Source organism: Gnatocerus cornutus, chromosome 2 (genome assembly GCF_029298725.1).
Source record: "Gnatocerus cornutus isolate USDA-ARS CGAHR chromosome 2, icGnaCorn1.1, whole genome shotgun sequence".
In the NCBI taxonomy this organism is placed as follows: domain Eukaryota; kingdom Metazoa; phylum Arthropoda; class Insecta; order Coleoptera; family Tenebrionidae; genus Gnatocerus; species Gnatocerus cornutus.
The window spans coordinates 9,478,104-9,505,953 of record NC_142234.1 but is presented as its reverse complement, the minus strand read 5'-3'; the positions used below and the strand labels follow the sequence as shown (position 1 = coordinate 9,505,953).

General features: G+C 37.4%; 3 protein-coding genes and 1 long non-coding RNA gene across 9 annotated transcripts in view; 2 read left to right on the top strand and 2 right to left on the bottom strand.

Moving 5' to 3' along the window:
• The window catches only part of robo1 (roundabout guidance receptor 1), a 67,741-nt gene extending 52,748 nt beyond the window's left edge, over positions 1 to 14,993 (top strand). Inside the window, exons 3-7 of the mRNA XM_088031338.1 lie at positions 10,346 to 10,627; positions 11,518 to 11,784; positions 12,161 to 12,438; positions 12,495 to 12,711; positions 13,138 to 14,993. Coding sequence (XP_087887464.1) covers positions 10,346 to 10,627; positions 11,518 to 11,784; positions 12,161 to 12,438; positions 12,495 to 12,711; positions 13,138 to 14,993 — 2,900 coding nt within the window. The remainder of the gene's footprint in view (positions 1 to 10,345; positions 10,628 to 11,517; positions 11,785 to 12,160; positions 12,439 to 12,494; positions 12,712 to 13,137) is intronic.
• On the bottom strand, positions 877 to 25,979 carry LOC148178797 (acyl-CoA Delta-12 desaturase-like). Of its 6 annotated transcripts, none has more exons than XM_088031343.1 (5): positions 25,883 to 25,979; positions 2,007 to 2,194; positions 1,623 to 1,959; positions 1,386 to 1,574; positions 877 to 1,338 (listed from the first exon to the last, which is right to left on the bottom strand). In XM_088031343.1, the coding sequence occupies exons 2-5, from the start codon at positions 2,185 to 2,187 to the stop codon at positions 966 to 968; spliced, it is 1,080 nt and encodes a 359-aa protein (XP_087887469.1). In that variant the 5' UTR covers positions 2,188 to 2,194; positions 25,883 to 25,979; the 3' UTR covers positions 877 to 965. The 6 variants fall into 6 exon arrangements, with proteins under 6 accessions (XP_087887469.1, XP_087887471.1, XP_087887465.1 ...); XM_088031345.1 differs by lacking the exon at positions 25,883 to 25,979 and adding an exon at positions 9,202 to 9,225; XM_088031339.1 differs by lacking the exon at positions 25,883 to 25,979 and adding an exon at positions 5,095 to 5,181.
• LOC148178799 (uncharacterized) lies at positions 15,112 to 15,563 on the top strand. The gene is made up of 2 exons (XR_015769695.1): positions 15,112 to 15,199; positions 15,246 to 15,563. It is a non-coding gene; the product is annotated as an uncharacterized LOC148178799 (long non-coding RNA).
• LOC148178798 (trypsin-7-like) lies at positions 21,538 to 22,496 on the bottom strand. The gene is made up of 3 exons (XM_088029459.1): positions 22,456 to 22,496; positions 22,255 to 22,367; positions 21,538 to 22,205 (listed from the first exon to the last, which is right to left on the bottom strand). Exons 1-3 carry the CDS (start codon positions 22,494 to 22,496, stop codon positions 21,538 to 21,540), a joined length of 822 nt encoding a protein of 273 aa, XP_087885585.1.
• Positions 25,980 to 27,850: the final 1,871 nt, after the last annotated feature.

Below are 27,850 nucleotides of genomic sequence, written 5' to 3'. Positions count from 1 at the left end.
GTTTATCAAATTTAATTGCTCATTATCTTATTAATACCCTGAAAAATCCTGCTCAACTTCATTTTTGTGTACCAACTAAAGTATTGTTGGTTGCAGACTGCTGAATTTTATTTCCTGCTATTAAATTGAAATTACCTATTAAACACGTATTGCTCCAATTTTAACAATTCCTGCAATAACGTTTTAAAGGCTCTTTCCTTTCGGAACCCCTCTCTTTAAAAACAAAAAAAAATCTAGTCATGTCCGGTTAATTCTTTAATTCCTGCAACAAACCATCGCATTTACATGGCATGTACCACAACTCTCCCCTTGTCGTCGACAACGATCTGTCAAAAAAACCGCATTACCACCGATGCCAATCGCGACGTAGGTCAACAACACCATTATTGAGTTGTGAATGCGAAAGCGACAACGGCGACTGTACCGAAAATAGCCGATGTACGGGAAAAAATCTCGACTTTCTGCCTAAAAATACAGTACTAATGGCCATCTTGTAAACAAACTGGCTAATTCGAAGAGGGCGCTGATGAGACACGTGGCAGACACGTGCATCCCCCATTGCAGGAGTGCGAAGGTGGCCTTCGAGGGTCGATAACATTCAAGAAAAGGCGGACAATCAGCAGGCGGCAAGATGACAATACTTGATCTAAACGAGAGGAGAATGAGAATCGAGGCGGCGTGCTATAAGCGAGCGATAGTGAGCCGTTTGTTGTGGCGGCTTGATTCCGAGAACGGAATCTACAGGAATTGCAAGAAGCGGAGAGTTAAAGTCTCTGCCGCAAAGTAGGACTAATTTCAATTTTTTTCAAGGAGACCAACTACATTTTTTATTCGTGTTTTATATCTTTCATAACTATTAAAGACCTTAACGCCTCAAACTTTGTAACATTTTATTCTCACAATTTTTGGTTTATTACACAACCACAAATAAAATAAATTAGATAGGAACAAATAAATACACTATTCTACTTCTCCTTGCGATTGTGTATGTTCACGTAGCTGAATTCTTCTTCCGTCATATCTTTGTCGCCCCACCCCCAGACTTGATCATCCCCATGATGGTTGTCATCAGCATCATCCTTGAACAACCTATCAATTTTCCGAGTTCCATCACCAGTCCTTTGAACCCGCTTCATAATCATCTCTTCAGATGCAGTCTTAAGGTCATACGCCCATCCCAGAGCTGCCATTAAATCTAAGAATCCAGTAGTTAAATTAGTGCGATATTTTCCGAATTCCCCTGTTTTGTAGTCCCATGGGAAGACGTGATGGTAGTTGTGCCAACCTTCACCGCCGGTGATCACTGCTACGATGGGTATTTCAGTCGGGTACATGCTCCTAAGAAACGAAATCAATTGGATTCATCTTTGGTGGATACAACTTACTTATCATATGGTCTGCTACCATAAATATGAGCAAAACTGTTGACCGTAAACGTAATGTTGGTGCAAAGACAGTACCGAAGCATAGACGCGATGAAAAAGCCGTTTTCGAAACTTTCGCCCCAGAAGTACCATGGTATGACTGAAGGAATCAGTACTCCGACGATGGGGGCGAAGAATGTTTGGTAGTACCTACAATTTAGAAGTTAGATCAAATTGAATTGGGTCGGATTTCTGTACTTTTTCTGAAACATGAGCACTTTGTCGGCATGGAGATCGCTGAAGTCGATACCTTTATACTTCTCCTCTACTTCAGGTTCAGGTTCGATGAATAACCAACCCATGTGAGAGAAGAAGAGACCTCGGCGCGAGTTGTGGGGGTCCGCGTCAGTGTCTACATATTTATGGTGCACTCGATGGTACGTTGCCCAGTCGTACGCGTGGTTCTGTAGCGACAGTGTTTGGAAGATAACTAGAAGAATTCTTAGTGGGATTCTGGCCTTATAAGTCTTGTGAGCCCATAATCGGTGGCTGCCGGCAGTCACACCCTGCAGAGCCAGGACCAAAAGGAACCAACCTACAAAGAAATTAATAGTTGGAATACCACATAGTACCTTCTCTTACTATAAAAGATAGTCTTCCACTGGGCGCTGACCATGGCAAGATACAACCCATAGAAGCCGGTCAAATGCATAATAATGTAAAGAATGATGTTCCTCCAAACGTACCTCCATTGGTACTGTTTTTTTGCTTTGGTTTCCCCAGAAAGAACAGTTTGCGTTTCCGTGATGGTCTGCCCCGACATTTTCACTCTGCGAAAAGACATCAACTAAAGTTAAACGACACATTGCCAAGATAAGGGAGTCAGAAGTCAGATGGACTTTGATCGGGGGCAACTAGACTGAAACCCGGTACTCATTGCGGGAATTGCCAACACAACACGCACGCCGGACATCGACCATTACAGTACAATAACCGTTGCAAATTTGCCTATTGTTCCTTTTACATAACTCACCTGTTTCTAACACTACACTACCGGTATCAGTCTTTCAAACCACTCGCAGAACTTCTCTAGTATAGCCCCTCGTTTGAGTTCTTCGCCCCCCTCGCGAAATCACGTGTTGGCGAATCGTCCAATCCGCGCCTGCGAGACTCGTGGTCAAGAAGAGATCGATGGTCTCATATGAGAATATCGTGCAAAAATGCGATTTTTTATCAATTTTCTGAACATCCGAGTGACTCTTGACCTGTTCAAGACACAACACTACGATAATATTTTGCCGAATATTCGATTTCTAACTGTGAAAAACAATCACTAGTGGGTTAAACAATATTATCGGAAAATTCAAAAGGTTGAACAACTTGTGGGCTGGTCCCAGACACTGGACATGTGGCAAGGTCACCAAGATTACTTAACAATAAGTGTATTCAAATACTTTTGAGTTCGTAAGGATTCGCATCGATCGTCGCTAGCGAAGAATGAATGCATTTTCGCCAAGTAAATATTATGTCACTGTTACATTCCTGCGATGGCATGTTCCGTTTCACTGGGCTCGAGTTGCGGAGAAACATTGTAATCGGAAGCATTACAGTTATGTTTACAAAGAACGTCTTGGCGTTCAATTAACGGTAGTTGTTAAAAAGTTTTGATTTCTATAATAAAACAGGAAAATTCTAAAGCTGCGGCCTTATTGTTACTTTATTTATCAGGTGCTAGGCGGAAACTCAGTTCCGTTCGGTTGCACATTTTTAATATCATCAGATGAAAAATAAATAATCTCGGTAAAGAATAAACAAATAAAAGTACCGGTAGTTGCCGGAAGTTCGTACTTTGAAATTAAGTTGTGTCTAGGAAAGAATAATAAAATGACGTGTGAAGAATCCATTGCATGAATTTCCCTGTTTTATGGTACGTTGAAGACACCACGTTGTAACAATATTTACCAATACGTAAACTATAAACAAAAAATTTACAATGTAGTATTTCACACTGTCATTTCATGTGCATAATATCTCTTATGTAATTGGAATTGCCTTAGTCTGAACTTGTTCAAAATTAAAACTACAGTAAATCAATGGTCGTAATTGTCGAAATTAATCTTCAATTAAATTTAGACTTTCCATATTTCTTTGCCATCTTTTACAACTTTAGAAATTAGCCAAATATCACTTACCAATACTAGGATTCCGATAAATATCACTAAAAGTATATGTATTTGTAACAATTTTGAAAGAACCACAATTTCTTCGACATGAAGAAGAATTTGTTTTGTTTAACAGTCACAGTGCGAACATTAAGTAAATGGCTGTCATACCTTCGTGAACACTGTACATTGATCTGGAGCGTGGTTCACTGATCTTACCACGTGATATCTGATGTACATATTATCAATTAACCAAAAATTTCCAAATAAGAGCAAAAATTGTTCATATGCATTGTAAATTTTCTAAATTTAAATTTTATTTAACTTTCTATTAACTAATTAATAACTAAATTTTTTTTAAGACTGTGTAACAAAATTTTATGGACCTAAATTTTTTGTAAATGCGCTTGTAATGTAACTTTCTTTTAAAGAAAACAAATGTCATTTGTGTGGATTGTCCCAAAAAAAAATTTTCTTTTTAGAAAAACATGACTTCATGGCCTATCATTCATAGGCCAAACCAATACATACATGCTTTTAATGTCAAAATAGGCTTCATAGGCTTCCTAAATCTTTGTCGCAGGAATTATTTTATGTTTCACTCGTTTAATTGTTATATTATAACACCCCCAAACACAGCAAAATTGATTAAAAAAAATTTACACTGCCTTGTGTTCAAATTTTAATAGGCATTAAGGAAATAGAAAAACAATAGCAAACAATACGTCACGCTCGAAGAATAAATATGAAAAAAGTACGTACATACACAGTGAAGCAAAAGCAATATGTGAATATGTACACTGTTTGGTGAATATTCATCGGCAATTTACCATTTTTTGCATTAGAAATGTTCTGGACAGAAAATTGTATGCTGTTGATCTAAATTTTTAATAAATGATTTCCATTCCTGACTATTGTTTTCAAAACGCGTATAGTATAAGTTCTAATTTTGTTTGAAGAATGGGAACTAAATTAAAATGTTTACTTCGTCACCATTGATTTTGATTTAATTTTGTCATTTTGTAATTGGCCAAATTATTTTTTGTGACGTTTTTAATATTTTTGTATGCAACTAAATGGTCAGCAGATTCAATTGCTAATTACAGCAGTTCGTTATCAAAGTTGCATTTTTGGAAATTTGCATTTGCATTTTTGGAAATTTGCATTTGCATTTTTACATTTTCTTAGTATCATAAATCATAAGTTAGGCATTATTATTAGATATTGAAGTTTACTCACGTTAGTGTAGTTGGTGTAGTACGAAGGAAAAATTGAAGAAATTAGAGCCGAAGTACTTTTGAACTGTTGGGTTTCTCACTTTGTTACTGCTACTGACATTTCTGATTTAACATAAAAGTTTACTAAAAGCAAAAAATACCTCCTCCACCTAATGATAGGCAATCATAATGTAAGACGTTCACGGTCATAGGCAAATTACCTACGTGACTAATAAATTTTCATGTTGAACAAGTTCAGAAACGATAGGTTGATTTAACTCAAAATTTTCAATGCAACAAAATTATTTTTTGCTGAATTTTAAAATGTTGTTTAGATTATTGTTTTCATACCTATTTATGACATTCCTAAATGCAAAAACTTCTAAACTACAGGGACGCACATCCACACGTGTTTCTGAGTGAACAAGCCTCCACTCACCATATTTATCTTATCTCGCTTTTTTTCACATTTAAATTGTATCTCGTGAAGATTAGCTAATGCTGAACACTTGGTATCTTTTTTGCAACATATTAAAGACAGGCCATGATTTGTTTTGATTAATCAATAGTCAGTCACCAACCGGTTTTATTTTTCATATCGTCTGGGTCAACTACAGACACGAACCTCGGACTTTGGACCAAAAAAATCTGCTAATTTATCCATTTTTCCACAAACTCTAGAAATTTCTATTCGTCCTGTTTAATATCCGTGTTTGTGTGTAAATGTTAGTACTTATTAATAAATTTTCAGTTTTAATGTGTTTTTATTCGAACGTCAGAGACGTAGAATTGATTTAATTTTCCAAATGGAGATAAGCGAAAGTAAAAATGGTTCCTCGTCGCGGCTAACAAGCATGTTATTAAGTTATTTGTAACGTGTATAGTTAAAAATAGGAAGTCGAAGGCTCATTCATCACTAGCAGCGCGACAAGCGAGCCATTCCTGCGACGACGGCCGTTTTGCTATTGGTAACGATTATTTAAAGGTCGTGCAGGAAGTGCTTAATATAAGCCGCGGCACTTCATCTGTAGACAAAGTAGTATTCCTGCTAAAGGTATCCTGCTGCTTCATCATATCTATCATTTTTATAACCGAGTTACAACATTCAATTCGGTAAAACGGCAGCAATTTACGACCCCATTAGAACAAAGTACCCATCCAGATCAGATATAAAACATTTATGTACACCGAAGAAACATTCAGGAATCAATAGGAATGATATACGGGCAATAAAATGGACGCGGCATATTGAATTTTCGCCGACGTATTAAACTGAGATGAGCGAAATCGGCGGAAAAAATTACAGGACCACACACGAAAAAGACTTTTGACAGGCGCGAGAAAAATGAAAGGATTGTAATTGCAGGAGGAAAGAACTTATTGTTATCACTGAAAGACGAGTCATTAATCACGTAAATTGGCTTTCATTCGAGATAATGCCGGGAATAATAAACGAGCGAGAAGAATAATTAAACGATTTATTTAGAATTGCGCGATTTATGGATTCTTGCTGGAGAATCAGTACTTTTCCCTTTCTAATATATCATTAATGTACATCATTGGTCGCACATTGTAATTTGCCAACGTGCACCACAGAAACAAGACATCCGGAGCTTCCCCTAATACATTCAAACAAAGGGTGAACAAAGGGTTATCATTAAATCATTACGGTAACAAATTGCGCAATTACTTATATTTGTTGAAGCTTTATCTCCACCTATTTCATTGTGTAAGGGAATAAGATTACGTAAGGAGAAGACCGCGTCCGGACGGTGCTTTATAATCTCTTATCTGTGATTAATACTCTCTTTCTTAACCCCTCCTGAATCCGGTTCGGTTGGAACACCATCTATATCAATGATGGCGCAAAGATAAGGAAAGGGGTGGGATAATATGCAGATATGGGAGCGGTGGCGAGGGGAGCTTTCGTGAGAAAATGCCACAATTGCCGGTGGAAAAAATCTACACTGTAATTTGGCGATAAGAGAATATGCACATAGCGATCGAATCAAAGAAGTAGATAATAGAGTATCAGATTTCACAAACACCGAGTTGCTAGCTCATTTTGCGCAGTAATTGTAGCAATGCCGAACAGTGAAAATGCTAAATCAGTACTTCATAAGCATTTACTTAATCAGTAATCTAATAGTCAGACATGTCAACCCAAGAAAAGCTACATTGTATGCAAATATTCAATGATACATTTTCATTTTTGGAATTTTACAAATTATAGGTATTAGTACGTCATTTTTCCTGCAGGGAATTTACCTATTTACAAAGGAGAAATTTTAGATATCAGCAGGATTTGAAAGGGATAAGTTAAATAAATACCTGTAGTGTTGATGTTTTTCATCATTATATTTTACGATTAGTAAAAAACTTGGCAGTTGCCTGTGGAGCCACCTGTTAGTCAAAATTGATATGTATCCATTACAGGTATCTAACTTATCTTTATCAAATCATCCGGATTTCTAAAATTGCTTCTTTGTAAGTCGGTAAATTCTCTGCAGAAAAAAAAAAGACGTATACCTACATATTAACAATTTTGATGGTTTTGCCATCAAGAATAACCCAGTGATTCTGTTTTATTTCATGAAATGAAATTGGAGATCGGATGTCGCACCACAAGAAGCACAAGGTTGCAGTTATTAAGCTTTAGTTCGAAGCAAAATCTAAGTTTAATTTTGTTTTCGTATCTGCATATGTGCTTTTATTTAACTTTCAAATTAGTTCTTCGATGTGGGTCCTTGTTATTATAATTTTCTCGCTCAATGTTGATTTTCCTGCTGAAGTTTTCCAAACCGCAGAAACAGTTTCCAGGTCTTTTAATTTCGCCACAAAACAAGAAGAAATCATCAGACGTACATGAGCGAAATAATTGGCTATTAATAACAGAAAAAAAGTTAAGCCTTCAGACAACAAACATTGAAGCATGACAACGGAAATTGTATTATTGCTATGATAATAAAATATAGACAGCACATAATTCAAGTCTCTCTTCTGCGTTCTCTAATTAGAATCGCTTCTCCCGTCATGTATAACAAGCAATTTTTTGTACCTCTATTCCGTTTTGAAGAGCCGCACCAAGATTGCCCCGCATTACGCTTTATAATTGAACTCTTACGTGCTCTTTGTGCTTTTTTCTCTCGAAAGAGCCAGAACAAAGGATTTAGACATAATACAAGCGAATGGTATTCCGCTCTCCGAATCCATTGCTGCATGAATCGAATAAGATTTTATAGTCCAGTTTCCGATTATCTGCAGCACATTCGCATTGCTGCTTCTGCTCCAATCGCTCCATGTAAAATCCCAGACTGTCTCGAACTTACCCAAGTCCGGTAGTAAAATTTTACTGTCCAACTTCATCCAAATTGAGTCGACGGAAGACATCCATCAACCTCTTCAATTCACATTCATCCTTCGTGATGATGGCCTTTTGTTAAGGTAATTTTTGCACGTACAAACGGACCACAGAGGGAGTTCTTGGCAAGTGTTGGCCGAAGATAGGCAAAGACTCGTGAATGAATGCAGTGTGAGCGAAAAAACAGCGATTGTGTGGCACATGTGTTCGACGTTTTTAATTCGAAACAGACAGGTTACAAGAGCTCACATCCTTCGATGTAAATTTGCTTAATTAATGAGGATGTCAGCGAGTTTTTTCGCTCCATTTGCGAGAGTTTTCCGGTTGACGCCACAAAAGGGAAAAATCTCTTTGTTTACTTTCAACCGGATTTTAAATCGGGGATGAGGAATCTATCAACTACACTTTTAACAAATTTTTAGTAAAATTGCTAGAACAGTTTAGTCCCCGTTGCATAACATGAATTTTAATAAAACCACATCAGTGAGGAAACTTTTTCACTTTCAACTCTGACTAGAAATGCAAACAGTGTTCCAGACGCTCACTATTATGTAGTGGGTAAAATCCCTCTTTGGTACTTTGTATGCACGTCTGGATCGAACAGATTTACGCGATATCCTGAATATTGAAGTTTTTCCCATTCATTTGCACGGTTTTTAAGTGTTTGTGTCTTGCAGCCGTCGCCGAAGACTTTGTCCGCCCACCGTTATTTCGGCTGATGCGTGATTACAAGCGCCGTTTCGTGATTCGTGGATCTGATATCTTGGGTTTTACTGCCGGGAGCCACTGTTGCAAAGTTATGACCATTACTCGTCTTATTACGGGGATTATTACGCGAGCACTTGCTCCCTTTTTTTCCCAAAGGTCGTGAGCTAAGAATCGACAATGGCTTGTTACAAACAGCAAACAAGTGATGGAATCGATTGATAATCTTTAGTAATATCGGACGATTAATGATGATGGATGTTGGGCTTTGTCTGTTAAGAAAAGACGTGCTGCGAGTTCGGACACGACAAGAAATTGTACTGTTGAAAGTTAAATGCACTGAGTGAACAACGAGGGATTTGTTTGTTCGTGGGAATTATAAGCTCACTTACCAAAAACACTGAACGAAACGGGAGTGAACATCACACAACTTCGTTCGGCGGCATGAATAATTTACTAGAAAATTGCAGGCAATGATACCTATGTCATTAAGTATAATTTTATTTATTTACGTCTTCGTTTTTTCTAATCAAAACAAGAAATTATTATTACATCAGAATATACAGCATTGTCAATAATGAGCAACTTAGGCAAAGTTGTCTCATTTAGCGAAAGGATAGAACTCTTGTGTTTTTTAATTTAGATGTACATATTAGGGTAAATTGTGGGTTTTTAAAATGTTACAATTAAAATATTTTCAAAAACTTTAAATTTATGCATATAGGACAATTTTTTACATGATAACTGTAACAATGACGAAAAGGTTAATTATTATTTTTAATTCTAAATGGTCATTAACCTTTTCCTTTATGTGAATATTTCAAATCTGAACGAATATAATGAAAGCCTAAAAAGTATTGTTCTTATCGCTGCAATATCAATACCCTTGTAATTTTGCAATTCAAATTGTTACCCCAATCCTCGGTTTTTGAAGCGTTTACGGGGCTAAATGTCATTTTTTAAAAAATCAAATTTTTGCAGATATAGCTTATGTGTTTTAAGCTTTATTGATCTTCGAAATAATTTTGAAAAAGTTACACCTATTATTTATGCTCTCCAAAAGGCATCAATGCCTGAAATCCCCTTCATTTACTAAACGCTTTGTTTATAATAACTAATAAATTTATACTCACTTTGTACAATTTTTATAATCACAATCCTTACCACCAGAAGATGACAATGTGTAACATGAGCAATTAAAACAATTTTATTTCGTTTTCTTTCCCCTTTGTGCGACTCTTCTTTTCCCGAATTCCCGCACTGACTGGTGGGAGGTCTCCGATTTCTGGGTGGCATTGTCTTTCGCGTGGCTAATTTAAATTTTATATTACCCACAAGAGACGCATGTACATTTCTGTTAAAAGTACTTATTGGTTTGCTCGTAAAGTCATAAAGCAGCAACCCACTGCACTCCTTTATTAAGGCATATCTAATCGTATTACCATAAGCACCTCGACATTTCCGTTTTGGGCGTCCGAGATAAGTTGTTTAATAGCGATCGTAAACTGTTATTTTTACCATTTTTTTCTTTTGCAGTATTGCGGGACGAGTTCCGTGTCGTGCCATCAGATACACGAGTCGCCGCTGGAGAAACGGCCCTTCTGCAATGCGGGGCCCCCAGGGGCCATCCTGAACCTAATTTGTTGTGGAGGAAAGACAACCAGGTGTTGGAGGTAGATGGAAGAAGGATACGCATTGTGGATGGAGGAAACTTGATGATTTCGGATGTCCATCAACGTGACGAGGGACATTATCAGTGTGTCGCACATAATTTAGTGGGGTCCAGAGAGACGCCGCCTGTAATGCTGACTGTACATGGTGAGCTATAAAACGAAATATTAATTTTGCATCTTTGAGACCTCAAATGGAATCGATCAGGTTTTCAATAATGCACAATCCCCTGCTATAATCACCGCAATTAAATTTCGAATCTAAATTAACCACAGAGTAAATAATTCAGAATGATCCGGGCCTTCTGAATAAAGCATAAGAGACATTGGAGGATTGCAAGCTTTGGACGAGGTCACGAATTAGGGGTGGTCATATAAAATCCAACTCAACAGTAACAAAACTACGAGAAAAAAATAAAACTTCCGGCATTATTAAAATGAATGGCTTCCGTTAATCGCATTCCGGCCTTTTGTTAGTTGGTTGCAAATCTAATTTTAATTTCATGTAAATAATATAATAAATCATAAAATAATAACGTCCACCAATAAATAAATATAATACACTTTGTCAAAATATCGGATATTTTAAATTATGACTACCGCTAAATCATAATGTGGGATTAACGGAATCCGCTCCACTGTTTCGGCTAGTTTAATTAAAATTATCATTCACACACCATTGTTTAATTTCATATTTTGTGGCATCTTTACTACATGCTTGCTCATAATTTTTTAATAATGTTAATTAAATTGACGCAACATTGCGATTTTAAATACAATTCATACAACACGAGCTTTTGATCGGCAAATCTAATTTAAGCCCATGTTTGTAAATAGACACAATAACTCATTATATCATCAACTAATAAATAAAATTGAGATTGGTGCAAAATCCGGGTGTTTTAATAAAATTATAGTTCCCATTGTATTGTTAACCTATGCAATGCAATTTGTTTGTTTTATCTAGAATCTATTTGTGAATTTCGACTCATTTTTATAGAAAACGCATCGTTTCAATGTGTTTTTTCTTTATTGCAGTGAAGCCATACTTTAACAAGGAGCCCCAGGACGTGGTGGCGCTCCTGGGCAAAAAAGTGCTCTTCCAGTGCGCTGTGGAAGGCGAGCCCCTCCCCAACGTCCTCTGGGGTCGCGAAGACGGTAAATTGCCCATTGGGCGCGCCCGCATTGCCGACGACAAGTCCCTCATCATCGAGAATGTGCAGACCTCCGACGAGGGTATCTACATCTGCTCTGCTGAAAACGTGGTTGGAACCATCACGGCGAAAGCGTCCCTTGTCGTTAATTGTAAGTGTTTTTTTTTTAAACCGGTCACGTTATGACGATTGGAAAGGTTTGGTTGATTGACCCTAATAAAGAATTTGTGGTATTTTTCAAACTTGTCACGTTCTGAAAAGAAGCGACGATCTGTCAAGGGAGGGCTAATGGAATACAGATGATTATCGAAAGGCCATTTAATCGACCCAAAACAATGGCCCTTGTCAGTCTTAAATCAGTTATCTTGTTAAAAGAGGCGGTTTCGGGGCTGTCTCGGAAATATTCACTTCTTATGTCATTTGTATTCTGTCGTTGGGCGCGGTTTTTTACTTGTCTAGACAAAATTGCAATCATACATAATTTAACCATTTTTGGACCGGTTCAAATTTCATCTTTTCTACCCCAGCACCACCGACTTTCATTGAGAAACCACGCGACCAAAAAGTTGGTCTTAATGGTGTGGTGGAGTTCCACTGCTCCGCCACTGGTAATCCTCCACCTTCCGTTTTTTGGACCAAAGAGGGCTCGCAACTCCTCATGTTTCCCGACACGTCTTACGGCCACATGCACGTCAACGGTCACGGTACTCTCCGAATTCAAGGGGTTCAAAGAGAAGATGCTGGATTTTTAGTGTGTTCAGCATTAAGCGTTGCAGGATCCAGCAGCGTCCGAGCTTTCCTGCAGGTAATAACGACGGTAATTGGAGGCGGAGCAGGAATTAGTCATGCATTGATTTGCAGGTCACGTCGGTTGCGGATCTGCCGCCGCCAATTATACAAATTGGACCGGCTAATCAGACTTTGCCTTTGCATAGTATGGTCACTTTGCACTGCAAAGCGTCGAGTCCTGAAGGCGAACAACCGAAGATCAGGTGGTTGAAGGATGGGAAAGTGCTGTTGGAGGAGCATCTGCCCGAGAGGTATACCATCAGCGAATCTGGGACGCTAGATATTGACGGTAAGTTACCATTTTTTCTTTTAATTTACAATAAAATTACGTAGTGCATATTAAATATCTGCAGCAGCATTTTCTCTCGTATGAGTATCGATTTTCTAATAATCTTTTTATGATGACTCGAAATTTGGAAATAATGACGGCGGCTTAAGAATGTATGTAATGAGATTTTTATAACTTCATTCTGAGCCCAAACACTTTTAATTAATTCTCCCCTGGTTGAATTAATAAAACAGCCGGAAGCCGTCGTCGTTACTTGCACCGGCAGTAACATCGTCATAAACACAAAACTTTAGCTTAATTTGACGTCGAAGTACAAAACTTTCTCCATATCTCTAAAAATATTGAAGTTCATTAAAATGATGCGCAATTATTTATAGTGAAATTTCGAAACAACGGTTTTACTGTACTTCATTACGCTTTTTCCAGATTTGCGTCTGGACGACTCCGGTCTTTACACCTGCTCGGCAACGTCAGAAAGTGGTGAAAGCTCTTGGTCGGCGTCTCTTAGCGTCGTGGAAGGGTCGTCAGCCCTCCTTCATCGTAGTCCGGATCCTTCGACTTTCCCCAAAGCTCCTGGTCGCCCCCGAATTCTCAACGCTACGGAATCAAGTATTACTCTTGGATGGGATACTGATCCCAGTGAGCAAAACTTAGTCGGTTACAACATTGAATACTGGAGCCCAGATTTACAGACTGGATGGGTTCTGGCTGCCCATCGCGTTACCAACTACATGGTAGTGCATGAACTCAAACCTGATAGTTCGTACATGTTTATAGTGCGCGCTGAAAATGTTCATGGACTGTCGCCGGCGAGTCCAGTGTCCGCTGTAGCCAGGACTTTGGCAAATTCGCGGGCGGTTTCTGGATCCGAGTTAGATAAAGCGCGAACAGTGTTAAGTACGAAGTTGGTGGAATTAAGAGACGCGAAAGCACAAACGAGTAGCTCCGTGAAGTTAACATGGACTTTATCGGCCTCGGATTATGTGGAAGGATTGTATATTCGATTTCGGGAGTTATCGGGAGGGTCGCATAATTATAACATTTTGACAGTGTTGGACGTGGAGACGAAGAGTTATTCTGTGGTGAATTTGAAGAAATTTACAAAGTACGAATTTTTTATTTCTCCGTTTTATAAGTCGGTTGAAGGTCAACCGTCGAATTCGAGAATCGCGCAGACTTTGGAGGATGTGCCGTCAGCGCCTCCCGATGGTGTGACAGCGGGAGTGTTCAATGATACAGCTGGCTGGGTGCGGTGGTCGCCGCCTCCTCCTCAGCATCACAACGGAGTTGTAACTGGGTACAAAATTCAGATACGTGGAAGTGTCGTACGGACTTTGACCATGAATGCTTCGACGACGTCGGTGTTGATCAGCAATCTCACCACTGGGGGATCTTACAATGCTCGCATTGCCGCGTTAACACACGCTGGCCAAGGTCCATACTCCGCCCAAGTGCCTTTGCTGACAGCTCCTCGTTCCCAAAGTCCTCGCACTCTCGGTCCTTTCGTTCCTCTTATCCAACAAACCTGGTTTGTGGTTCTCCTGGCGACATCCATCCTTGCCGTCCTCGCCATCGGCGCTGCCCTCCTCTATCTCAAAAAGCGCCAATCTCTCAACAAACAACTTGGACATTTGACCGTCCCCGTGGTCAACGCTACACAACTCAACGCCAAAGACACCCTCTGGATAGACCGGGGATGGCGTCAAGCCGACTGTGACAAAGACTCCTCAATCCCCCTCGCTCAACCTGCTGATTATGCCGAAGTAGACACTCGCAGTCTCTCCACTTTCTACAATTGCAAAAAATCACCTGAAAACCCCACTCCGTACGCTACTACCATGTTGCTACCGCCCCCGAACTGGTCGGAGTTCATCCCGCCACCTCCAGACCACCCGCCGCCCGAGTGTCCCCCCGTGCCACCCCCACGCGGAGGCAGTAGCTGTGGTAGCGGTTACGCGTGCTACGCGGTACACGTTCCCAGCAAGTACACTCGGTCGTGCGGTAATTGCGACGCTCATTGTTCCTTGGCTAGCGGCAGCTCGGGACGGCGTTCCACCCCCAGAGGCCATTGCCATCCTCCGCATAACTGTGATAAAGTGTGGAACAATCAGCATAGCTGGGAAGAAGGCGATGCTGACGGTGAAACTGACAGACATTCCTGTTCGAGTAGTCATGATACGACTTGTTCTTGTAGCGAGTCGTCGTGTTTATACGCCGAGGCGGGACCCTCGAATAATCCGCGGCCGATACCGCATTGCCAGATGAAGAGGTGCGTAAAGTAAGACATATCTGTGAGAACTTGTGTGGTACTTGCATATCATAGTGTGTCCAGCAAGTTGCTGGAGTTTCTGCCCACTAGTCCTAGTTCTTTTCGCGTAATTTTAGTTACCAGTAAGTCGAATGTGTCTTCCTGTTTTAACTAGCACAAGAGGGCTGAGTCCCGCGTTTCGAATTCGTTCTCGTGTCATATTAGCGACCACTGTAGCCCGTAAGTACCATGAGTGTTTTCGGATTTTGTTACATTGCTTTTGTAGATATTGCCAAAGAACTGCCTAGACCTCCGGGTCCCATAATCCAATACAATCTCAGACTGAATTCCTATACTTCTTTAGCAATACTTATGAACTTGTAAGTAGGATTTTATATTATCGATTGTGATTTAGACTTAAAGAGTATTTAAACTTGTATATAAAACTTGTGAGCTTGTACATACCTTGTTATACCTGTGGTGACCACGAGGGTATTTGTAACTTTTTGTAGAAAAAACGAACGTAAATGTAAGATAAATATTGATGTAGATATTTATTATTTTCCTGTTATTTATAATTGAATAAACGGTACTTATGCAACTCTATACTTTTCTTTCCCAGAAGTGAACGTTTGGAAACAAACTAATTGTATAATTGTCAACCAAGGTGTAACTCCACATTTCGTTTAATTAGCGCTTAATGCAAACGTACGTGTAAACAGGACTTGCGAATATCGTTGTTATGTAATTGGTTCTGGTTCTAATGAGGTAATGTTTTGCTGATAGAGGGAAGCTGCTTTGTCAGCTCCTGATGACTCATTCTGATGGTTGTATGCATGCGATCCTAATAGGCCGTTAACTATTAGCGCTAATGGACGGGTATTGATAGTGCCCTGGGGTGCTGCAACAACCAGACGGACCGCAATGTGTCTTGTAATAAATACATGGAAATCTGTTGGGACTAAAAACAATTTTTTACCATAGACGAATTATACAAATTATAGGAGTTAGACGGCAATTTTGGCGGACGCAAACTACAGGCCCCAAGTCCACACATTTCTATCTTGGAAACACATTGTTTAAAATCCTCTCATGCGTTTATCAGTTTGCTGAAGTTTAAATTGAGCAGGAATATTTCATAAACAGGAGCACTGGTTCTAGAGGACTCATCAGCGCAACAATTGGGAACAGAAATTCAGCTATAATTTTGTACAAATGAGTGCACAAAGCGTTGGAAGGTCATTAGTCTCATTAGCTACCATCAAAACCCACAATTTATGAGAGAAATAAATGAAATGATTAGAGAGCTACTGTCGAAATAAAAACAAAATGCATCCACAGCACTTACAAAAAGTTAAAAAGAATTGATGGTTTGTTTATGAATTTCCTGAATATTTTATAATAAAGATCGTGAAGACTTACAAAACAATGAAAATTGCATTAGTATCCTGCCGCCAACTTTTGTCCCTTTCCCTCTGCTTTTTGTAGCTACCTGATAAATGTTTAAAACGGCCTTAAGAGGATCGCCGCCTTAACACTCCTCTTTATGAAACGGTGGAATTACAAGCAAAACCGTGTTGCCAGCACCGATCCATTGTACCTTTTTCAACGACGGACCACGGAACTTGCGACTTAAGCCGGTAAGTTGGGCGGATTATTCCGGGTTTTAGAACGACCACAACTTCACCGTGGTTCCGCAGATTAAATTCCTCGAAAATTCTCCCCCTGAACCCGTGTTTCATACACGGATTTAATTAAAAACTTGTGTTCGAGTACGTGTTAGACAACGGAGAATTAGAGAAAAGGGCTTGCGAAGTTTTGGAAAAGAGAAAAAAAAGGGCTTTGAGGAGAGGACGTTGGCTTTGTTGGCGATTAAATTGGATTTAGACGTACTTTTTAACGAATATTGGAGTTGAAGGAACGTCAAGTTGTTCTTTCGATGTCGAGGCGGAATATCGCGGAGCGATGGCGAAATGGAGACAGCTTGACAGTGGTAATGTGTCTTTGTCAGGTTTTTAAAAGTGTCGTCTGTGCAAACGTGCGGTGCTAAATGGCGTTGTTATTAATACAGATTCTGAAGCAATGATAAATGTCTGGTGAATACATTACATTGGCTAGGAGCAAACACAATTGTTTGTGCAATCACAGAAATGTAGGAGCTAGAAGACTCGCGAATTTTTCTACGAGCGCGCAATGCATGAGGGCGTAAATATCCACCCACACTGCCTCTTTTACAGCATTAGCAACGACAGCGCTTGGAATACCTTTCCGAATTAGCAAAAGATCGGTCGAGAGGTTAATTTGACGTTGGAATTCCTTGTTGAAGTACTCGAAAATATTCCAAGAATTTATTACGATAATAAAGAGCAAAATTCTTTCATTAATATCGAATGAAAGATGCAAACTATTACGGTGTTCGGAGTTAAATTACATCTATATCGGGGAGGGCGAGGGTGTTTAATTAAAGCCATTAGGTAGGAATGTCGTGTGAGCATTGTCTGCCAGGTGCAAGGGCTGTTTGCCCTTCTCTTCTACTTCTAGATCTTAACGACGCAACTTCTTGATAACTTCCACGCATCGAAATTGCTTCATTATCGTGGAGCAAAAGTTTATGTTACTACAAGGATGCTAAGTAAATTGAGACGGGAAAGAGCAACGCGAAATGGCGAATATGTTATGATAACGAGTCGGGTTTATTATATTTCGGAGAAATTCGCAACAGCTTGGGAAAACTTCATTTTTGGGGTGCTTATAAAGCAAATATTGTAAAGTGATAAAATTTACTTTTTTTAATCTTCTATAGCAATCTGTGGCACTTTTCCGACAAACAACATGTCAATTGCACATGGAAATGATGGAACAGAGATTAAAATGTAAAATCTATTTGTTCAATTAGAGGAATCGTACGCACATTTCCACAATATCTGTAATTCTCCATCAGTCAAGTGTCACGTCTGTAGCGAAAAACAATTCAGATAAAATCTACTCGAATTCTTTACTGTCTCACGAATGTATTTAAAAAGAGACCACATAGTAGATAAATCAGGCCTTCAAATTGAGTTGTTTTGTCTCAAGATTATTACAACTACTCATTTTATTTTTTTGTGTTTCTATAAGTGTACTTACACTTTGTTTATTTGTAGAAAAAAAAAATAGGACTAGACTTGACAGATTAAAGTTGCAAGAGATGACTATAAGTAAGGATGTAGGTATCATCATACAAAGTTCAAAGTAACTTCAAGTGGCTGAGAAATTACATTACAGGGTAATATTTCAGAGCAGTTACATGCAATTGACCTTGTAAATACAGATGACGACATGCGATAAACGATATCTTTCAAACTGATAGAAGGATATGCATTGGCGTCAATCTGTCTTATCAGCAAGCCATTTGCACTGGTGATTATGGAGGACCTTTGATATTGTAATGTGGCGACAAATAATTTACAATAATAACACCAGCAAACAAATTTTGGATGAAATTATTACTGGAGCAGTGAAAAGTCATTTATAAAGTAGAATTGTCTCCAGGATTAAGAAATATTTGTAAAACAAGTTTATTTTTGAATACACCGCGTTCATTTTTGTTTTTTAACGTTTTGCTTAACAACTTTCAAATTCATGAAAAATCATGGCGCTCCTAAATTCGTACATTCATTTTTTTTAAGTAATACGTGGTAATAAAGGTTAAGATCTCTGCTTTTTATCACGATGTTAACTACGTTATTATCTCTTTCTTCATTTAGAAGTTACATGACACAGAATATGGTATGATTTTTAGAAAAGAATCACGTTTTGTTAATAATATATTCGAAGTTTTTGTACAATTTGCAATTGTAGTTTTTCGATAAATCTTGTGTTTAAGATTATAACGTAGATAAAAATTATGCTGTTAATATTGATCAAAATTTTCGATATCATCATCGGTCACAGGCTAGAAAAAAAATCAAGTGGAGTTCAAAAGAATTTTCAGTGAAATTAACTTTTCAATAGATTAGCTAGTATTTGTGTTTCCAAACGAAAGATAGCAATGTCATAATTCAAGTTATTTGCAATATTTTAAAGTGGATGAGAATCAAAAAAAGTATCAGTTTCCAGCATCCCAGCAATATAACTTCCATTCTGTGCGTTGTATCAGTGCAAACGGGCCTTAAACCCAGCTATATATCCTGTCAGAACTCAATAACCCTCCGCATTGTCATCCCATCCACTCTTATTTATTTCGATATTTACACAAACAAGAAAGTAATATGAAGATAGAAGTCGGCACTTAGACGAGCCATGCTCTCGAGATAAAAGCCGAAATTTATGAATTTCACTGTTTACAATAACTCTGCAATTTCCGTAAATAATGCGAAAAGTTTATCTTGCGCGAGCGTGAGAGGAATTTCCATCCTCATATTTGTTTCCATTTTTTCGGTCGGCAAGATGTATGGGGACCTTTATTTTAATTGAATCAATATTTCTCCTTGTGACGACGTGGACGACGAGAAATTATTATCAAAGTTTTACAACAGCTGAAAACCAGCTTGCATGCTGCATGATTCATGACGACGCGTCTTAAGGAGGCAATCTATATGCATTTTTATAAAAGGAACGACGAAAAAATTGCGATGAGGAAATTTGTGAAAAGGAGACGTTACAAGATGGTAAATAATAGTAAAGATGATAACGTATAAATAGTGTTATGTCGGGTATTCTGTACGACAAAGCACATACTTGCATGGAATATAAAATGCATCCACTGCACTAAGTAAATTCTAGCTCTCTCCGAGATGAACTAAAGGAGCTTGAATGTTGAAGCCATTATCTGAAAAGAATGCGCGAAAAAAAAAGAGACGGAACTTTGTTAAACTTGAAGTCGATACTCGATACTGAGATAATTAATTTATTTTTTAATGACCTTTAATCATAAGTTCTTGTAAACGCCCACAATTAACTTTTAAAACTGCAACAAAAGACAGGAATTTCAGTCGCCAGCAGCTCCGGCACGTCTTGGCCGTTGCAGAAGCGTGAAATTCGCAATTATCCATAAATGCCTTGGAGAATAATATGCAACATGGTATCGGCGACCTTATATAGCAGTTTGAATTTATTAGTCGAGCCCGTACGTCTGACTCCATGTTTGCATCTAGATGTATGATCTGTTTACAGCGTTGGATGGTTAATTCAATTAAAATAGAATATCTAAGTGATGCCGCTCCGAGAAAATTACATATGCAGATTACATAATTTCGTTCGCAAACACGAAATATGTAACAGTCACAGGAATCCTGGCGACTTTGTCTAATTTTGTAACTTTTTGGAAGTGATCATTTTACATTTTCATGACAGAAAAATTATTAACAGTTCAAACTTTATTGTAAATGAATGAACAAAATAAAGCTCAGTTTTATCGGTAATAAACTGATGCATCTCACGAGTGAAAACAGCGGGACTATCGATATAATTCTCTTCTGATGAATATGACGCTATTCCAATGAGATCATATTTATTACTATTTTTTAACACCAAAGAACCGCCATAATCACTGGTGCAAATGGTTTGTTGATAAGACGCACTGTCGTTGGTGCATTTCATAGTTTCAGTGTAGTTTGAAGGATAGTGTTCGTCGCATATTTCGTCATCTATAGTTACAAGATCAACAGCCTGTAACCGCTTAGAAGTATCACCTCGTGATGTAATGCCCCAACCGCTTATAGTCACTTCAGAAGATACCGGAATATCTTTTCCTAAAGTGGGAAGAGTTATTGGAAAGACATTACACAGCTCGCAAATTACAAAAGGTTCCATGTTCAAGACAGCTACATCATAGTCGTACACATAATCAGTCTTGAAATCGTAAAATTTTGGATGAGTTAGGATCTTTATTACTTTTTGAAACTGCAACGGCTAGTTCCAAAAACTGTGAAGTATGTCTGGTGTTATTAAAATTAGAATAGAAAACTTTACCTCAAAATACAATCCGCAGCTGTTATAATCAAATCTGGCGGTTCATTTTTGAGCTGATATTTTGGATACCAATTTTGAGATTTTTATAACCAATATTCTGAGATAACATTAAAGATTTAGGGACAGTCTTAATTGAGATTAGCTTCTTAATCTTTCAAAATGTTATTGTTTCTGATGAAAACATGAGATTTTGTATTTTGTCTTAGTAAACAGCGAATTCAGTTTTATCGGTAATAAGTCTGCAACCCGATAGTGAAAACTGGTGGACCGCCAATGTATCCTTCAGCCTTTAGGCTTCAGGTGCATACGACGCTATTTCAACTAGACAATATCTGGTGTTCTTTAACACTTTGATACTAAAGAATTTCCAAAATCACAAGTCCGAGACAGCTTACTCATAAAACCCGTTGTCGCCAGTGGCAGAGGCATAAATTCTTTGTAGTTCGAAAGATAGCTTTTGTCGCATGTCTCATCTATCGCTAAGGTCAACAGTTGTTGTGACGGAGCAATATAAAAAAATATTCATTGTTCTCTTATGTAATAAAAGAACATTTGTTTTAATGGTTTTAAGTGGTATGTATACATATGTATATTATTTCAAACAAAAATATGTATTTTATATTTATTTATAGATCAGTTTTATCGGTAATGTATTGACGTATCTCTGGATGTGTGATTCTGGTAAAAACTGCAGGGCCGCCTGTGCATCCCTCAGGTGCATATGACGCCATTCCAACGAGATAATATTTGCTGCTATCTTTTAACAATAAAGCTCCTCCAAAGTCAGCAGTGCATATAGTTTGCTGATACGAGGAGCTGTCGCCAGTGCATATCATTCTATCTGTATAATTCGAGGGGTAGCTCGCCTCACAAATCTCATCATTTATTGTTATAAGATCAACCGCTTGTAACCGTTCAGAAGTATCGCCTAGTGATGTAACGCTCCAACCACTTACAGTAACAGCTGAAGATATAGGTAAATCTTCTCCCAAAGATGGAAGAGTGACAGAAAAAACATTACACAGTTCACATATCACTAGAAGTTCAACTCTTAGGAGAGCCAGATCATAGTTATAAATGTAATCAGTCTTAAAATCGTAATAACCAGGATGATATTGGATTTCTAACACTTCTTGAAATTGAACCGGCTCATTCCAATAACTGGATCCAGCGTTAACTCTAAACCGAAATTTATTTATTCTGCAATAAACATATTTCCATTTCCAAATAGAAACTTGAAAAGGAGCTGCCGATATTGAAATATCGTGCCCCCTTATAATTCTGTGAGGGGTTGCTAAAAACAACGTGTATTGAAATTAATTTTTTTTTTGCGTTGCTCGTACCCAAAACTATTGAAAATAACGCTTGCATCAACACTAAGAAACTGTTTATTTTTAAAATGGTTCTCTGTTTGCCAATTTTAGCACTTTTATAGCCCACAATATCAATAAATGATCTATTCAGAGATTACATCAAAGATTAAGGTTGCTTAAGGATTTTTGATAACTGCGTTTGATTATTTCAACTATCTCTGCTTCACTTACTTTAAATACGCTTTAAACAAAATTGTCGCAAAAACATCCATAAATTAAATTTAATAGTTATCTAGAGGTATTGTTTAAATTTATGAATTTTTTTTTATAATACTTTTATAACTGTTTTTTATTAATATTTTGGAAGTCAATACAACCCACATCGATTATCTGATATTAAAAGATAAATGAAATTTAATGAAGAATACATCATTCAAAACTTACCAATTTTTAAACAAAATTTAATCAAGTTTGAAGCAATTAAAGAGGATCCATAACTGCATCATGTGATTTCTGCATGAAGTTTCGCGTAATCTTTATAATGGACGAGATGAATTTGAATTTACCATGTCGAATTTAGCAAAAGCAATCCCTCTTTCCAACACCTTTCCATCCGGAGGAAAGTTCTTTAATTATACGTCGTGCGCTGAAAATAGGTTTTTCTGATTGGTGCAACGGACTTCACATGATTAATGTTAGCTTCACTTAGTGTAAAGTTTATACAAGAAACATTAGTAATCCCGTTCGTATGAACGTGCGATAAATTTCATACAATAGCAAAGTCGGATCATCCGTCAGGATTATCGAATCAGTCATTTGGAATTACGGATGCGTTTTTAACGAGAAGAATGAAGTTAATTTTTCACCAACTTTCCTGATACTCGCGTGGGCATTAATAAGTCGCTTTCTATCATTATGAACCAACGATATATAAAACCTTATATCAACAATCTACCTACGGAACGCGACGTTTGATTAATGCCGGCGAAATTCATTTGTGTGGTCTATTATTAGTGTGTTGGAATGGGTGATTAATGAAGCGAATTGCGAAAAAACTTGGAAAAAGGTGTAGATGGAGTTTTTTTGCTACTAGCGCCTGTGCCCACACGGGTATTGTATAATCGAGTTTCTGAGATTACAATGTGATAGAGAAAATGGCACTGATATGGGAAATGTGCGTATAATTATGCTATAATTAAACTAATGGATTTTAATCTCTGGCATATCGTTTTAATGGTACACCAATGTAGACATATTAATGGAAAACTGTGACGGGAGACATTACAATTATTAAAAGTGAGTTCGCGTTTCTTTGTATTGTTAACAGATTTAATAAAATTGCAACTGTAATTCAAACATGTCAAAAACGAGATTTGAAACCTTAATTTTCGATTTTTGGTAAGACTATTAAAGAACACTAAATAAAAATTAGAAATTCAAATATCTCCATAAATTATAAAACAACAATTTGAAACGTTTCACTAAATCCAGTATTAAAAATCCGCATTATCACCACAAAATTCCCCTGTGACCCGACTCCGGTGTCCCCCTCTACCGGAATTGTCCCAAACACTTATAAATCTCATCCTATCCTTATCTAATTTACGACGACATTAACAACTGGAACAAGACCGTCGACTCGATAAGCTCTCTTTTTGTATAATTTACAACAATTTGTTGCAACACCGGATTATTGTCCGTTGCAACTCGAGATGTTTCTGCATTCGATAAACATTTAGCGAACCGAAACAAACGCCTCATCATAATTTATGACAATAAATGGGATTTATGTGGGTTAGTCTCAACTCTTGGCGAATCTCAAGATAAATACGCGGTGTCGGAGGAAGGGTTTAATTATAATCCGAAGAAGAATGTCTCTTTGTGATTTATTTCACCGAACGTAAACAATTATTGCGGTTGCTTGTTTAATCCGGGATAAATGAGAGATTTGGTTAAATGTGCCGCTTTCTAAAATTTGCGAACCGTGTTAAGTGTGAGTAGGAGTAGAAGTTTCTTCCAACTTCGGATTAAGAAATTCCTGTTTGGTTGTAAAAGAGTATTAATGATAGTGTGAGCGAGATATAAATAACAGGAGAGACTGTAGGCGGAATAATATTAAAGATTGCTACTGCTATCATTGGGAAGTGCATATATTAATCAGTTTTGATGAATGTCTCTGAGTTTGCAGACGTACGACCGTCGCCAAACAAAGCAAAAATAACTTTCGAATCGTAAATAACGCCCTGCTGTTGTATGCAAATGGAAGACAATTAAAATTTTGTTTGTTATAACGAAATGTGACAATACGTGACTGTAAATCATTTGTTGTAAAGTCGTTAATATTGTGTTCATAGCGTCACAAATACACTAAATGTTAACACAGTTTTGTTTTGTTCATTTTCAATTAGGAAACTAATGCACTAATGGTGATCCATGTATCGCAACAATTATTGTCATGGTAGAACACCAATTCTACACGAAAAAAGTCCTTCAAACAACTCAATAGAATTAATTTAGTTATACGCAATCGCAATTACTTCCCGCGCCTTAAATTTAGAGTTACGAAAATAAAATTATTAAAATTATCACCGACTCATGACATTTTGTGTTAGATTAAATGTCACATTCTCTTAAATGTATAAATTCGAAATTAAAATTTTGAGGGCTTCTGCTAACAATATCGTTCCAATGGAGCGAGAAAATGTAAAAATTGTTTTGAATTTCCTCACCTAATTCATCATAATAAATAATACATTAAAAATAGCAAAGTGTACAAATTAAAAAATGATTTTATTATCTTATATTTATTATCTTATATTTTTAAGAACACAAAGGCGCTTCCATTTGAAGAATTATTCTGCGGCATACGCATAATTTATAATTTCCAGTGTCCGTTGACTGCAACCCACTTTCCACGAAGTAATTTTTCCCGGGTTTTTCCGTCACTTTAATGACCGCATGCAGCTTTCAAAGTCTTACAAAAATTCCATCTCACCAAAGCAACTACACAGACTTTTGATAAACGATATAATAATTACACAGTACGAAGCAACAACAAACTCAACAATTACCTCGTCTAATGTCTATCAACCTATGATATTCTCATCCGGAAAAAAAATCCTCTTTTTTCGTTTGAAATTTTTCATCTTTTCCGCTCGCTAACCGGATTAATTGAGCAATTTTATCGAGCGCGAAGTATGTGGGGTTCGCATGCTTAAATTTATTCAAATTATGTGAAACTGCAGAGTCAGGGGGTCGCGTGTTCGCTCCGTTTATGAATTCGCCATAAATCACCCCCTATCGTAACTTTATCGCAACAAAAATAATAAACAATTCTCTAACAACTGTCGGTCGCATTGTACAGCTTTTTCCTTTGAGTTGAGTCCTGTTGGTTCGCCTGTGTCATGGCATTAAAATGCCGTTTAACATGGTTGAGATAAAACGTGCGCTAATAAAGTCATTATTTTCGTCGTATAAATCAACCGGGAAAAACTATCAAACGCGTTTGTCACGCCGAATCGTGTTTCAATCAATTTGTTGCCAGCCATCAAACAGGAACGAAAATAGACGGAACTGGATGGAATTAGCTAAAATTAACGTGACCTCGGAAAAATATGATTGGGATTCGTCACAACACCGGCAAATTAATGGTACTTACATAACTCTCTATTTACAGGCACAAAAGGAAGAAATGTGGTGTGTTTTATAACAACCGGAATGCTGCTCGCGTAATGTCAAACTGAATTAGAAGCACACGACGCGTCCACACGCCAAAACTATTTTTTCTTATGGCCACTCAATGTTAAAATTAACGCGGTTTTTTCAAGTTGAAACAAAATAGGTTTACCTTGGAACAAGTGGTTTTGGTGCACTTTGACACTGATCTCACTACACTGACGCACAACTGAATTCAATTGTTGGTTTTTTGTTCGTTTTCAACCGAACGTGTAATTTGTTTTTTTCCGTTTTTAAAACTACAGTTTCATGGGATCACATTACTGCAATATCATGGATTCACATAACACATTATGCAAAGTAAGTTGAAAAAAATCGTGGTTAGTTTATCCGGTTTGCATACCTGAGAATGAAAATTTTGAAATCTTACAAGCAGCAAGCTATTACTGATTAAACTAATCTATAAGTTATATGTATATCAGCAGTTCAAATAATAGTTTTATGGCTTGTTCTTCGTGGTCTGTGCCAAACGAGCTAGGCTACGTTAGAACTTTAATGGTCACCCACTAAACGATATTTTTAACATTTGTGGTGGTATCACTTTTCAGTTGAGATGTTTTTAAAGAGATATGTGCACTCATCACATTTTTTCTCTTTTCTGTTATCCTGACTAGGACATTTTTATCATACTATATATACAGTGGAGAAGAATGAACACAGGATATGCTTACGTAAACAAGGTTATTTTTTTAGTAATCCTTAGCTTGGCACGGTGGCCAAAGAAAAACTTTCTTTAATAACTATGTCAAAAATGGTGGATGCGCAACCCTAAAGAATTTATCCAAAGAAGAAATTTTTTGTGAAACATTCTTGTTTCTAGTTTCTCATTACAATTTCTAGTCTTTTGATAGTTAAGTATGGGTTTTACACTTGAAAAGGAAAGTTTCATTATGATGATAATAAGCTTCATGATCTATCATAATTTCTTAGGCAGACATAACGCCAAAATATTTTAGCCTACAAAAGAACAATTTAAAATGAACAGATGTTATGTCAAAATCAGAATCAATTATTACAAGAAGCTCTCCGGATTAAAAATATGTACTATTTATTAAATTTGTTTACAAAATAAAAATGTACAAATTGAATGCGCGAATAACACGAATGAAAATTTGTATGAAGAATCGTGACAAAATACCATATGTAGCATATGCATGAAAATAGAGTTCTTCGGGTTTTGGGTTTGGGTGTAGAATTGCTTAAAAGTGGGAGTTGCCTGTGTCCATTTTCAGACTTGAAAGAATTTATTTTTGATTGCGGAACTTGCTGTAGCGTAGCTATTACATAACATAGCTGCTAGCAATCATATCATAGTCAATATTAATTTTAACATCGGATGATGCACTTCACAACAAATTAATTGGACTTCATTACCTACTCTGCATTGCCTCGGTTTCCACTAGCTGGAATCAGTTTTGATGAGTATAATCTGATGCAGTTTCGAAGGGTACTTACATATGTTTATTATTCTAGATCTGCGTCTAAGTCTTGGATTAATGGTGGAATCCTAAGACTTGCTCGTAAAAATCGAATACTGTGGCGTGCCTTTAAAGGAACTGGTTCAGAATCAGACAACAAAATGTGCAAAGAAAGAGGCTAGACGTAACTACAAAGCCTTGTAAATAATAAATTATTTCAGATTTTACAAATATATTCAGTTAAAATTATCAATTCGCTGAGAATCACCGAAATATTCTTTTTCTTTGCACGATCAATGGCTATGTTTACATCATATTTTTTGTTTTATTTACTTAAAATATTTATCAGTTTGGTGTGAACGTCAGAAATGTCGGCTTACATGGAATTCCTTATTATAAAAGACTAATGAATTAAATACTTCAGAATGCCTTATTATCGAGGTTATCTTGTATTGGAACTCGACATGAATGCC

Excerpts from the sequence above, each read along its gene's own strand:
- LOC148178797 (XM_088031343.1), bottom strand. The coding sequence starts at position 2,187 with ATGTCGGGGCAGACCATCACGGAAACGCAAACTGTTCTTTCTGGGGAA. Across the intron at positions 1,960-2,006 it reads GTGGAAGACTATCTTTTATA|GTTGGTTCCTTTTGGTCCTG; the intron begins GTAAGAGAAGGT and ends ATTTCTTTGTAG. Across the intron at positions 1,575-1,622 it reads GTGCTCATGTTTCAGAAAAA|GTACTACCAAACATTCTTCG; the intron begins GTACAGAAATCC and ends TCTAAATTGTAG.
- LOC148178798 (XM_088029459.1), bottom strand. The coding sequence starts at position 22,496 with ATGGATGTTTTTGCGACAATTTTGTTTAAAGCGTATTTAAA. Across the intron at positions 22,368-22,455 it reads TTGTTTAAAGCGTATTTAAA|ATCATTTATTGATATTGTGG; the intron begins GTAAGTGAAGCA and ends ATCTCTGAATAG. Across the intron at positions 22,206-22,254 it reads GTTATTTTCAATAGTTTTGG|CAACCCCTCACAGAATTATA; the intron begins GTACGAGCAACG and ends CGTTGTTTTTAG.